General features: G+C 39.9%; 1 protein-coding gene across 1 annotated transcript in view; it reads right to left on the bottom strand.

The window, feature by feature from the left end:
* The window catches only part of LOC115586990 (aminopeptidase N-like), a 19,507-nt gene extending 7,026 nt beyond the window's left edge, over positions 1-12,481 (bottom strand). Inside the window, exons 1-13 of the mRNA XM_030426520.1 lie at positions 11,779-12,481; positions 9,609-9,751; positions 9,300-9,433; positions 8,669-8,789; positions 7,863-8,017; positions 7,626-7,739; positions 7,282-7,425; positions 7,028-7,093; positions 3,979-4,044; positions 3,686-3,834; positions 1,650-1,732; positions 1,210-1,343; positions 128-183 (exon numbers count right to left, since the gene is read on the bottom strand). Coding sequence (XP_030282380.1) covers positions 128-183; positions 1,210-1,343; positions 1,650-1,732; positions 3,686-3,834; positions 3,979-4,044; positions 7,028-7,093; positions 7,282-7,425; positions 7,626-7,739; positions 7,863-8,017; positions 8,669-8,789; positions 9,300-9,433; positions 9,609-9,751; positions 11,779-12,386 — 1,973 coding nt within the window. The 5' untranslated portion in view covers positions 12,387-12,481. The remainder of the gene's footprint in view (positions 1-127; positions 184-1,209; positions 1,344-1,649; positions 1,733-3,685; positions 3,835-3,978; positions 4,045-7,027; positions 7,094-7,281; positions 7,426-7,625; positions 7,740-7,862; positions 8,018-8,668; positions 8,790-9,299; positions 9,434-9,608; positions 9,752-11,778) is intronic.

Raw genomic sequence — 12,481 nt, 5'->3', positions numbered from 1 at the left:
ATAAGTTCAGGCATTAAAAAAAAAAGAGAGAGAGAAAAAGAATGTTCTTCACATTATGATTACAGCCTTGCAACACACTGAACCTGCAGAGAATTCAAGTCTGGATCAAACTGAATCCAGTCATTACCTTGCCAAGTTGAATGCATCATCAATGAGCTGCCCTCTGTTCATCAGGGGGATCATCTACAAAAAGAAAAGGGAGGCGAGGGACAGTTCACAGATGTCTCAGTTTACAAAGATCCAAAATATGAAGACACCTATTCAGCACTCCAGCAATAATGTGGGAGCTGTTCATGTTGATGAATCATTCCAAATGTGAGTGATTGCATAATGGAAGAAGTTCAAGTTATGTCAAATGTAACCAGAGCAAATGCAGTTAAAGCTATTAAATCCAGAGTCTGATTCATCTCATTTGTCATGTAGCTTCTTCTGTCAATCCTCGTACTAATTTGATCTTGTTAAGAAGTTTATTTAATGCTTTAAACAAAGAGAGATGCACTCTTCATGTTTATTTACTTCATCTGATCAAAACTATTAATGTTTGTTGCCACGTTGTTTGTTGTAATGTATGTTTCTTGTGTTGAGTTTCTTGGGTCAAATACAGCTTTAAAGGTGCAATATGTAAGAATCGGCCACTCGTTGAATTGATACTCTCGTAAAATACATGGCAGCTTATAGTCAGTTACAGTGCCGCTAGCTAGATAGCCGTGCTGCTAGCTAGATAGCCGTGCAGCTAGCGGTGAGGGCTGGCAGCTTAAAGCATCAGGCAAGTGTTGGTATTTACACCGCTAGCACAGGAGCTTTGAACCCTAATGGGCCAGGGCTAACTGGTTAGCGTGCTAAACATTGCAACACAATACACAACACCGTCAATACTCCTATTCCTCCACATTCTGTTGCTTTCCAATATCCTAATAGCACCTTTGTGCTGCTAAGTATTTCCCTCTCTCCTGCTGTGTTACCTGTGAATTAAATTTTTTATGTATTTACTTTCTACATCTATGTTTTCAACCAATATTTTTACATGTTGCACCTTCAAGCGATCTGATTTCCTTTTTCAACGTTCTACGCACAATAAGGTTCACTTTCTAGTAAAAAGCAGCTTGTGAAATGTCTTTCCTGATTCAGCTGAATGAACAATGTACAGATGGAGGTGGGTTTCTGCACAGATCTGTGATATGCCAACTCATTACTTGACTCGGTACTCACAGATTGGTCTGTCTCCAGCTGATTCAGGAGGCGTTGCCAGTTCTCGAGGTTGTAATTGACCCTGTAGTATCCAGTGCAGTTGATGTTTGCCAGGAGCCACTCTCCGTCCTTAGAAACAAAGACGCTTGACTGCCCTTTAAAGCAAAGAAATGCAACAGTTATAAAGATGAATGAAAAACAGTGTGAAGAAAGATTATTCTTGTGTATCTGATCGTGGTCTGTCTCATCAAACTTCCAAATGCCTTCAATCAAAAGCCATTACACAGCTGCCATAGGATGTCCAAAATCAAGTTAGGTCACAAGTTTCTCTACTTAGTCCTCTGTAAGCTTGATGAAACAGAGCAGGTATAAGGCAAGCAAGGTGATTGTTTGTTCAATATGAAACCAAAGCTACGAAACAAGTTGTTTAGTCCAAGGGTCTGTGTTGTATATTGTGTTACCTGACTTTTTTTCCAAGGGGTAAAGGCCAGGTTTAGGTTTAGATATTTCTGTCATGTATGTGACTGGGACCTGCCACAAAAGACTAAACAAACAGAAACAGACAAAGAAGCGGATGTAAGTACAGGTTATGATACAGCCAAAATGCTTATGATCTGGGAAATGATAATTGAGCCCTATACAATGTGGAATAAAGAGTCAAAACAACACAGTGATCTGTACATAGAGCATGAAATCTTATCTGAGTGCAGAGCTGTTATGGTCTGGATACGGCCAAAGACACTTCGAACCATGTCAGGTTGGGTTATTGTGCAATTCACCATGGCAGTGTAGTGAAGCACATAGTTACAAAACATTACTTCAAAACACTCAACATGGCCAGAGGTATAATCCAATGTAATCAGCTGCAGTGATGTCATGCCGGCCTGACACAAAGAGTTGCTCAACAAGAAAGTATTGTCAACACTGACTGTATTCTGCCCACAGATACAGATAGAAGGAACAGACTCACACACAGTTTTTACTTGTATAAAATAATTATTAAGTGCTCTGTACGTGTTACGTTTAAGAACAGGGTATTGTAGGGCTGGGAGATATGGATATTTTCATCAGTATTGGTGCTTTCACAAAGTATGAATACAATGATATTTTTTTCATCAGAAGATGTAGGCAGTGCCTCACCTGTTCAAATATAATTTAACAAAACTTGCTGTGGTTTATTCATTCATTAAGAGGAGGAAATTCGGACTTAAGCTCATGACTGTTCTATTTATTTGTTTTCTGTATGATTTCAACATTTCTATTGTCAAAATCACTATATTTACGCATTTCCTGTTCAAATACATCAGAGACCACAAGCGATGAGCTGTGCCTCACCTCTGACGGCACTGTGCCACACACACTGACTGACGCAGGCAGTTGGTGCATCTCTTTATATCGCCATCAGTGGTGTGCACAAAGGGGGCGGGGGCAGTCACCCCCCCTCGTGGCCCAATTGTTGAAAAACATGCACTAAAGTGCCCGCTGGGAGCCAAAACACGTGCTAAAGTGCCCTCCTGGGATCCAAAATGTATGCTAAAGTGCCCTCTTGGGAGCCAAAACGCGCACTAAAGTGCCATTTTGGTTGGCAAAACACACTAAACTGCCCCCTTGGCTGGTTAAAACATGATAAACTGCCCTCTTGGGTGGCAAAAACATGCGCTAAAGTGCCTTCTTGGAAGCCAAAACGCGCGCTAAAGTGCCCTTCTTTTCGCCCCTGCCCTTCAAAAAGTCTGTGCACGCCACTGATCGCCATTATACATGTTTGATTACATATGTACTACATATGCTGGCGTTCCACAGTCTGTCATATATTTAATGAATGTGTGTGACATATGAAGTCTTTCCGATCGAATTGCGCAGCGAAAATGCACAGGGTGAGGAAGAAAGTACCGTGCCGCACTGATAGGGGGCAGTTCACTGTGGCATTTGCTACGCCAACTTAGCGGTGGGGTATCTAAAGCTGGCTCGTAACCCAAATTTTAGCTCACAACTCAATGCAAAAAATCGTCCGAAAGACGGCTCGTATCTCGAAAAATGTGTTAGATGGGATACTCGTACCACTGTATAAGCTTCTATTTTGGGCTCATATATTTGGGTTCATATATTTTTACATCCGACTACAGTCAGCGCCTCACCAGTCATGAATCTCACCGCACGTCACTGTGTCCAACCATTTCCTAAATCTAAGGTGATTTATAATCTCATATCACGACAATGATACGATATCAATATATATCATTTGTATGTGTGTTTCCTCATAGATATATTGGTGGGGAAAAAATATGACATTAATCCCATTGTTAACATTACTGCTAAAGATGTAAATCTGTTTGCTTTAAGTACATACGGATGCCACAGGAATGGACAGTATGAAAAGAAAATAATGCCTTTTTTGAACATTCAACTAAGAATAAATGTATGAACCTGTAAACGAGCACAGTTTGGGGCTGTTAACCAAACTGAAAACTGACCACTGCAATGTCCATTTAGCACATACCTTGATTCGGAGGAGTCGTTGAACAGGAAGTGCTTCTGGTTGATTACACCATTATTAGTGTTGATGGTGACAACTGGATAACCAATTTGTTTTGTCCAGGAGTCCATCACCTCAGCAACCTTGGCATTACCATTATCGTCGTCTACGGCCTGCAAGCGTGGCACAGGTCAGTTAATGTTTTAGGATGAATAATACCATAACCTGATCAAATGCCTATTCAAGCAATCAAATAAGATACTGATAAGACATTATCTTAAGACTGGTTAAAAAAAAAAAAAACATAACAAAATTACCTTCTGAAGATATCTCCAGAGGTCGCTTGGTTCAGTGTTTTGAAACATGAAGTCTGACAGGTACCTCTGAAACACAGAAACAGAGACAGAGACAGAGAGGTTATAGTTAACACACTGGACCTTCAAAATGATTTTGCACATATACTGAGTGCTGCATTAAAATATCAAAACACAGCTGCAAGTTTTGGCGGCAGTAATGTTGAAATGAATGTTTGGCTGAAAACAGGTTCTCGGGTTGTAATGTGTTTGGCCAGTCACACTTGATCGGCAGTGATAGACCAGGTGCTGTGAGTCTGCAGCGGAGTGTGCTCCCCTAGAGATCCTGACATTATTATCTTTCAGTAATCTCTCCGCTTTGCTCTACTAGGAAAATGACAGCCCTCATTTTTTTGCTTGAAGAAATGGAAACTACAAGTGACCATACATTTTCGATTGTGAACCTGTTTGTTTTTGCCTCCAATAAAATAGACCACTACCAGATGTTGGAATGTGAGACTTGAGAGCCGCAGTGATGGTGTTGTTGACAACAAATTAGATTTGGATACATGATGGAAATTGTGTTTTACTGACGTTTAAATAAACATCAGCATGACTGCTGAGTTGTGTTGGATCACTAGCTGAATTGAATGTTTCGAACTACAATTGTCTGTGTGTTACTTCATAGATGTAACACCAACAATACAGCTTACAACATGGCTGTGAAGATGAGTTAACGTTTCTCCAAGGCTGCATTCAGATGGAATGTATTTCTATTGACCTTGCGAAATCATTGGAAAGATGCAAGGGAAATGAGTTATCGCAAATTCAGTCCAGTCCAGTGCGAGTTCTGTCTGACCACACACAGCCAAGCCAAAACCACACACACCCAAATAGGCGTTGCTAGTGTCCTAATGACGCAGGGATTACTCTGCTGGTAAACTGGCAGGCTAACAGAAAAAAACGCTGGAAAGAGTCAGTCAGTCAACAAGACAGTCAATGCTAGTGAACAATAATGGCTCTTTCTGTTGTCCTCAGTAAGTTATGGCATTAAGCTCACATAGTTTGCTTGAAAATGTTTTTTGTCGCGTCAATTCCTGCATTGCATCTGTCTACAAACTGACACAGGGATCGAAGTAAATGGTCCATTTCGGATTCTTTGTTTCCTGAAAAATCATCACTGTTGACACAGCTTCCTCTTGGAGAACCAAGCCATGAACATTTGAAATTGACAGATTTTTCGACAAGTTTGCTGATTCCAGTACTGATGTGACTGGATCTGACAGCTGTTTCAACAAAAAACTGAGCATTATGAACACCATGATGGTTGGACTACTTGGTACTACACAGCTGTGGTGTTAGATATAACTACTACACCAAATCGAAGTAAAACAGGGTTAAAAACAAACCCAAAGTACTGTTGCATGATCTGCTACCGTTCAAAGTCAACTGTGATTTTTCTTTTTTCCTTCAGCAATGGCTTCTTCAGCATAGATAGAAGCAGTATAATTCAGACACTAAATATATTATTTACATTTAAAATAGTTTGGGCCACACAATCTAATGGATTAAAAGTCTCTTTTTCTAGGGATTATTGTGCACTTGACACTGAAATAGGAACCAGTTCCTGTTTAAATCTATGCATATTTGGATACTTTGCTTCCATTGTCTTCTACCAGTAACTTCTATTACTTTTAAAAATTGTTGTTCAAAGGAACCTTCGTCTCATTCTGCCCTTTCAGTTTTTCAATCTGGTTGAACATTGCTCAGCGTCTTGTTCTCCAAGTACGAAACACAAAATCTTTTGCAAATCCTTCATACAACCAGTCTATTTTCATAGAGGACTTTCTACAACCTAAAGGCATGAAACTCTGTTTCAAAATTCCAAATCAAGCTGTTTGGACTGGCGACTCTAAACTTCTGAACAGCAGTGTGTGTATGAAAATCTCTTTCCTCAGAGCAAATCGATGGAGTGTCTATGGCTCAGCAAAGACTCATGATACTGCCTCAATAACTAACACCACTCATGACCAGCAAAACATTGGCTTATTTATCCATCTGAAGAAAATACATGTGGCACTGACAGTTTTGTAATGAATGAGAAGAGTCTCTGAAAGGAAAAATAAAGTTATTTACTGTGTTGGTTGAATGTAGTTTGCTTTTAGTTTTTGAAAGTAGTTTAGTTGATGAAAGTAAACCAGGAATACACAGTATTAAAAGAGATTTATGTGATTTTGAAGCAGGCATTTCTTTTTTCATTTTTCAAACCCTCAATTAAGGACTACAAATTGAAAAACTTTGCTGTGCTAGCTTGCTTCCCCACCCATGTTGTAAGTCATGTCATATGAAGAGGCACAAATTTGACTGATTTAGACTGTAGAGTTTAAACTTGAGTGTTGAGGGTTTAAAAATGGAATGTCCCCTTTGTTTATGAGTCTCAGGGAGAGTGTGCCAGGTGCATTTATGAGGATTAAAGGAACAATTTGTCAAAAATAAAAAAATGAAAATGGAGTTATTTTCAGCTCAGTATTGATGGAAGATTGTGTGAACTTTAATGGTAAAACAGCATTGCAGCAATCTCCTAAACACCTGAGGACAGATGGGGATGTAACATTACAGATAAAAAAAAATTAATAAAATGGCTCCATGCCACTCGAATCTGTAATCGAAGTTTGGGGGATACCCGGAGATCCCAGATAAATCTGAAAAGACTTGACTTACACTCTTTTTAAATCCCAAATCTTCACTATATCAGCAGCACACACCCTATCAGCAATGGGTGCACAAGCTCAACCAAGCATTGAGGGTGTAAATAAACTGGGATATTGGATCGCCTCAGAGGAGCTGTATGGAGCCATTTTCATTCTCAGTATACCACACTACCTCAGCCGTGTCGGAGAATGCTGCATCTCTGTTTTGCTGCGAAGCTCAAGAAATGTCTTGTGCACTACGAAACTTTACTCTCCATTGACATTGAGGCGAGTAGGTACAACGGCTGCTATTCTGTTTCCCAGTGAAGTGTTTAAAGCACACTTTCAGCCCATCTGAATGAGGTTAAAAGTGTTTTGCTTACTTTAATCCCTTTCTTGAAAGTCGATTCTCCCACCATGTTTTCCAGCATTCTCAGCACTGCCGCCCCCTACAGAGTGAACACCAAATCCATTTGTATGTTAATTTCCATAGCAGTCAGATAACACTGAAAATGAAACAAACAGTATACTGTATGTATAAATATAACCATAACCATGTGTGCTTCCATCTTACACGCCATCATCGTGGTCATGAGGGTTGATGTATATTCACAGCTAGCGTGATTTGACTCTTTACCTTACAGTAAGTTATAACATCAAACATCTGATCGATCTCAAGAGTCGTCTGGACATCTTTTGCAGGAGGACTTAGAGGGTGGGATGAGACCAGAGAATCTTGCTCAAATGCTGAGTGGAGGTTAAATAAGATGGACAGTTCTTTCTGTGGAAAACAAACACAGACAAAACCACATGTTGCATGACTCAGGTTATATAACATATGCATCAAGCTTTCCCTTCGTGTGTACTTTCCAAAGCTTTGCTTCGGAACAGAGAAGAGAAAACTAGAAGAGCATTTGTAACTACTCAAAACAGGATCCTCATTAGACGTATGTGTGCACTGAATGATTGGAGTGAACTTACGATTTTAAAAGTAGGCTCAACGCTGTCTGCTGCCAAGAATGACATGTAGGTGGCAAAGCCCTCATTCAGCCAAATGTTGTTCCACCAGTTCATTGTCACCAGATTTCCAAACCACTGTTGACAAAAAGAGAAAATGTGGATAGTGGAGGCAACAATATCCTGTCATACTCGATCTTTAATTCAGATCTTTTTTTTTTTTTATCCAGGCTAACACACAAGGAGTTTTTTTGCTCTAACCTGGTGGGCCAGTTCATGTGCAATGATCGTGACGATCTGTTCCTTGTGCAGCAGTGAGGAAACACCTTCTTCAAAGAGCAGGTTTCCCTCTTGGTACGTGATCAGTCCCCAGTTTTCCATGGCTGCTACTTCTAAGTCTGGCAAGGCAATTTGATCTGGAGGAATCACATAGATATGACTAATGATCAGATTAGCGACATAAAATTGTTCAGCCAATACCTTGTAATATTATCCGAGAGCATCCAGTCGGTTATCCTTGGAAGAGCAGAGCTGTTTTGGTTGTAGAACTAATCTGAAACCGCTTGCTACCGATTGAAAAAACACTGTTAGGGAAATTAACATGGTATTTTGAATGTAGTATACATGTTGAACTATTGCTTTTTGTTGTTGCTGTTTTAGATTCTTCTGCTGTAGAGGGACAATAAGCCTTACATCTTTGTGGATTGCACACCATCACCACAGTCACTACCCTGACTGGCCAATCAAGTGGCTACACTGTATTTCCTAGCATAAATGTCTAAATGCTTTAAACAAGTTCAAAAGTACAGGAATGAGCACAGTTGGTAAAAAATGTCACAGTGCATTACATTCTCCCTTGTGTCACAAACGAGTATACTGTCAAAATTATTGTAGCATTTACATTATACTAATATCAAATTATACAGGAGAAGTAGTGCATGTAGCTATATACTTATGCTGTTGTCATTGTCATGACAGAATGAAAACACAGACGTTTTTGACAGTGACAATGACACTTTTTACCTCCATCAACACATCAATCCGATCATTTCAGGACAAAGTCTTACCTAGCGAATTCTGTTGGTAACTGATTTCGAAAAATCCCTCATAGAACCTAAGGATATCTCCAGTGACGGTGGCTGCATACTGAGAATAATGTGCTGCCGTGGCCTCAGGACGAGCATATGTCTGTGTGAGTAAAGCACAGAGATCAGACGAAGCAAAGTAGACATAAAGGAACAGTTCACCCAAACATGAAAACTCTGTAAGTATCTAATCATCCGATGGAAAATCGGAAGAAAATACATTTCCAGGAGCTTCACAGCAAGACATGGCCTTGTTCTGCATTCAAGCTCCCACTTCAAACAGGGTATGCACTAATGCTTTTAGCTTAGCAGCTACACTGAAGATCATCATCTTAAAATGGGTATAAATAACAATAACATAACTTATAAAATCAATTTAGGGTCTTTCCATCAACATGAAACTGGCAACATTTTCGTTTTTGGGAGAGCTGTTACTTTAACTCAAGCTTCATAAGAAAATAGAGTCATATATGGGAGGTTAAATACCTGGAAAAAAAACAGCTGTGGAAACATCTAATGAAATTGCAAAAATGATAGTCACACTAGCCAAGGGCAACACCATACCGACAGCAATCACATCACATTCATTTTGAATTAACTGAAGAACACATACGTTGATTTCCACATTGTCATATGGGGTGCTGATTGATGTGAAGTCTGAAACCGTGAAGGCAAACAAGTATGTAGACATCTTCTTTGTGGGAAAAAACTCGGTCATTTCCCATTCATCATCTATAGTTTGGGAGCCTGAGAGAGGAAACAAAGCAGACCCGTATAAGGAAAGAAATGTTTTATTTGGTAATTATTTCGGTCATATTCTTTTTATTGCCATGTGGCCAGAAGCCCAATAAACACATACACCTGTTGCATGTGAGTACATTTCTAAGAGGCAAGAGCTATAATAACAGCTTGTTTTTTATACCTTTCTTTGCCGCATTTCCCAGAACTGTCGTGCCTATCCTGTGGACGATGGTCACGTGAAACACAGCCTTAAAGTCTGGCTCATCGAAACAAGGAAACACTCTCCTGGCACTTGTCGGTTCCAAATTGGTGGCGGCAAGGAATCTATGAATACAGATAAAGACAGTCAACCTTTCCCTGTCAGGCTTGTGCTGAAGGAACACTAGAAGAAATAGGAATAATGAGGATGTCTTTAAGGACTGATGACAACTTCAGATTTTTACATTCAGAAGCATTGACTTCAATGGATGACCACTGTGCTTTTGTGTCTTTTGAATGTTACCAGAGACTTTGCAGACGTTTTGTCACTGAGCAGCATGTTAATGACCTTTGGCCCAATAATTTGAATAAGTTTTAAACAATGTGACAACAGCAGGGAGAATACATGAGTGAGAGATTTTATTTTTCCCGAGGGTTTGACAGACGATAACTACACCGAAAAAACCATTAGCACATTGTTGTACCGTCACATTATTCCAATCAGTGATTTCAAACTGTGTTTGACTTAATTTTACCCCGTGGGCCTGTCATGATAAATTGATCAAATAGAGTAAAGATAAGAGCCTACACCATGAACCCGTCTGATTTCTCAGGATAAAATTGGACTTTTTCGTCTAGAATACTACAGTCCATAAGCAGATAAACGGACAACCACCACCTGCAACTCCATTTTTGAATTAGAATTGTACTGACACCAATCCGGGTGTGCTCGTATGTTGAACCCTTTTGATGTCATCTAGTTTGTTTTCTGTTTCAGCATTTCAAAAATCCTTGTGATTTGACCAAGTTTGATTTCTCAACAGACAAACGTCTAAGGCGGGACTCAGTGCTCTTAGTCACTTCTATGTAAATTAAATACTTTATCTGATATAACATTAACATCAAAATAAATGTTCTGACAGGATTGCTTCAGTACAGGTTTTTCTCATATGACACTCAAACATATAGATAAACTTTTTCTGATAAGTTCACTATTTATTTCTCCTCTTTTTCATTATTTCTCCTCCGTGGCAGTTCCATTATGTTTAGGCAACAAAGATACTTGGTTATGTTAACTAAAACATTTTGGCTTTGGTTAAAATAGACCCTATTGCTGGGGCGCTGATTAGCTCGGTTGGTAGAGTGGACATCCCATGTGCAGAGGCTCTGTCCTCGCAGCAGCGGACCTGGGTTTGACTCCCAGCCTGGGTCCCTTAGCTGCGTGTCACTCCCCCTCTCTCATCCTGTTTCCTGTCCAAGTCTTCAGCTGTCCTATCAGTAAAGCCAAAAGACTAAAAAAAAATAGACCCTATTTCAGCATTAACCACATGCCAGAATGGATAACTTCTACCATGTGCATATTTTTCTCTTTGTTTTCCCTGAGGTTCAGAGCTATGACATTACAAAAACATCACTTGTCAGTTGAAATGTTGGTCCTGCAGCAACATTAATGATGATGTTCCACGTTCAACACCGACACTGCGACATCAGACCTTACGTGGTTGAATAGGCTGATTTTAATTGGAGCACAGTGCATTTTTAACTTTTGTCAGCATAATCTAGCTGCTTGTTACACCACCATGTCTTAATGTTTCTATTTCTACATACATTGACTACAGTATATATGACTTCTGGGTGTTAAAAAACTCCTCTATGGAGTCGTATAAAGGCACTGGAACAAAAGTAATGTAACAAGTGCTGTAACTTATTACTTTTACTGATGAGTAATATAAGAATATCAAATTTAATCTAAAATTTCAACTTGACTTGACTGTGACGGCAGCGCTAAAAGTGGATTAGTTTGAGCCTTTTCATTACATTTTGTAAAAGTGTCGGTGTAAAATTTTTGAAATTTCTACTTATGCATTCTGATAGTTTATCCGAGGAAATCCTGACAGGATTGGAAGTCTTTTGAGGAAGTCCCAAATTCAGTATAAGTGGCCATTTACAAAAATCAGTGAATTTGATGAGGTAAAATATGAAATATATTCTCTTTGTACCGTTATCAACTGTTTAGCACATAGTTTCATTTGTTTTACACAGCATCTCAACTTTTCCCCAAATGGGCTTGTACACACAAAAATGTATGCCTCCAGAATAGAATCACACATTCAAAACACAGAAAGATTAAACTTGTGATATTTTTTCCTTACCTCTGTCTTCCTGTATCATCTTCAGTAGCCGGGTCTCCTTCTTGATACGTGCTTACAAACAGCGCTTCAAGATTTTCTGATATTTCTCCGGTGAAAGACAGATACAGGCTGTAGTTTCCCCCAACCTCCAGTGCGTTATCCAAGGGCATCTCAAGGAAGTCACTTTGGTCATTGTGGTGCATCATCTTTAAAACCTTTATCATCTCTCTGGTCTTAGTGTTCATCAGCAATCCACCAAAAACCTCCAGGTTCTTGCTCTGGAGGTAGATGGTATTAGTCCTCTTGACACAATGAAAGTAAACAGTAGAGTTTCCGGTGAAGACCAAACTTTGGTTGGTAATACTGCCATTTATCCCCTCAGGGAGTTCGATGTGGAGGAATGGCTGAATGGAGATCTCGTAGCTGTCAGGAATGAGGTTCTTCGGCAGTCGCATGTCAGGTGGAGGTCCAGGGGTGGTCGGCACCCAGGTCGGACGGGCCGTCATGTTCAGGTTAGAGGTCTGAACTTCGAACAGAATGGTCATGGTGATAATGCCGGCAATGGCAGAGATTGTCAGGACGACAAGGGTGATGGCGATAGCCTTGGATGTAAAGGCCTCCTTGGGCATGGTGGCTGCTTCCTATGGTCAGTTTTGTATATTTCCCGTTGCTAGACCGAGAGTCTGGTGAGTCCTTGAGCTTGTATGCCTCTGGACTGTGAGGA

The sequence above is a fragment of the Sparus aurata genome, chromosome 8 (assembly GCF_900880675.1).
Source record: "Sparus aurata chromosome 8, fSpaAur1.1, whole genome shotgun sequence".
Lineage (NCBI taxonomy): Eukaryota > Metazoa > Chordata > Actinopteri > Spariformes > Sparidae > Sparus > Sparus aurata.
The sequence above is the reverse complement of the archived record's forward strand: the minus strand, read 5'-3'. Positions and strand labels throughout refer to the sequence as shown.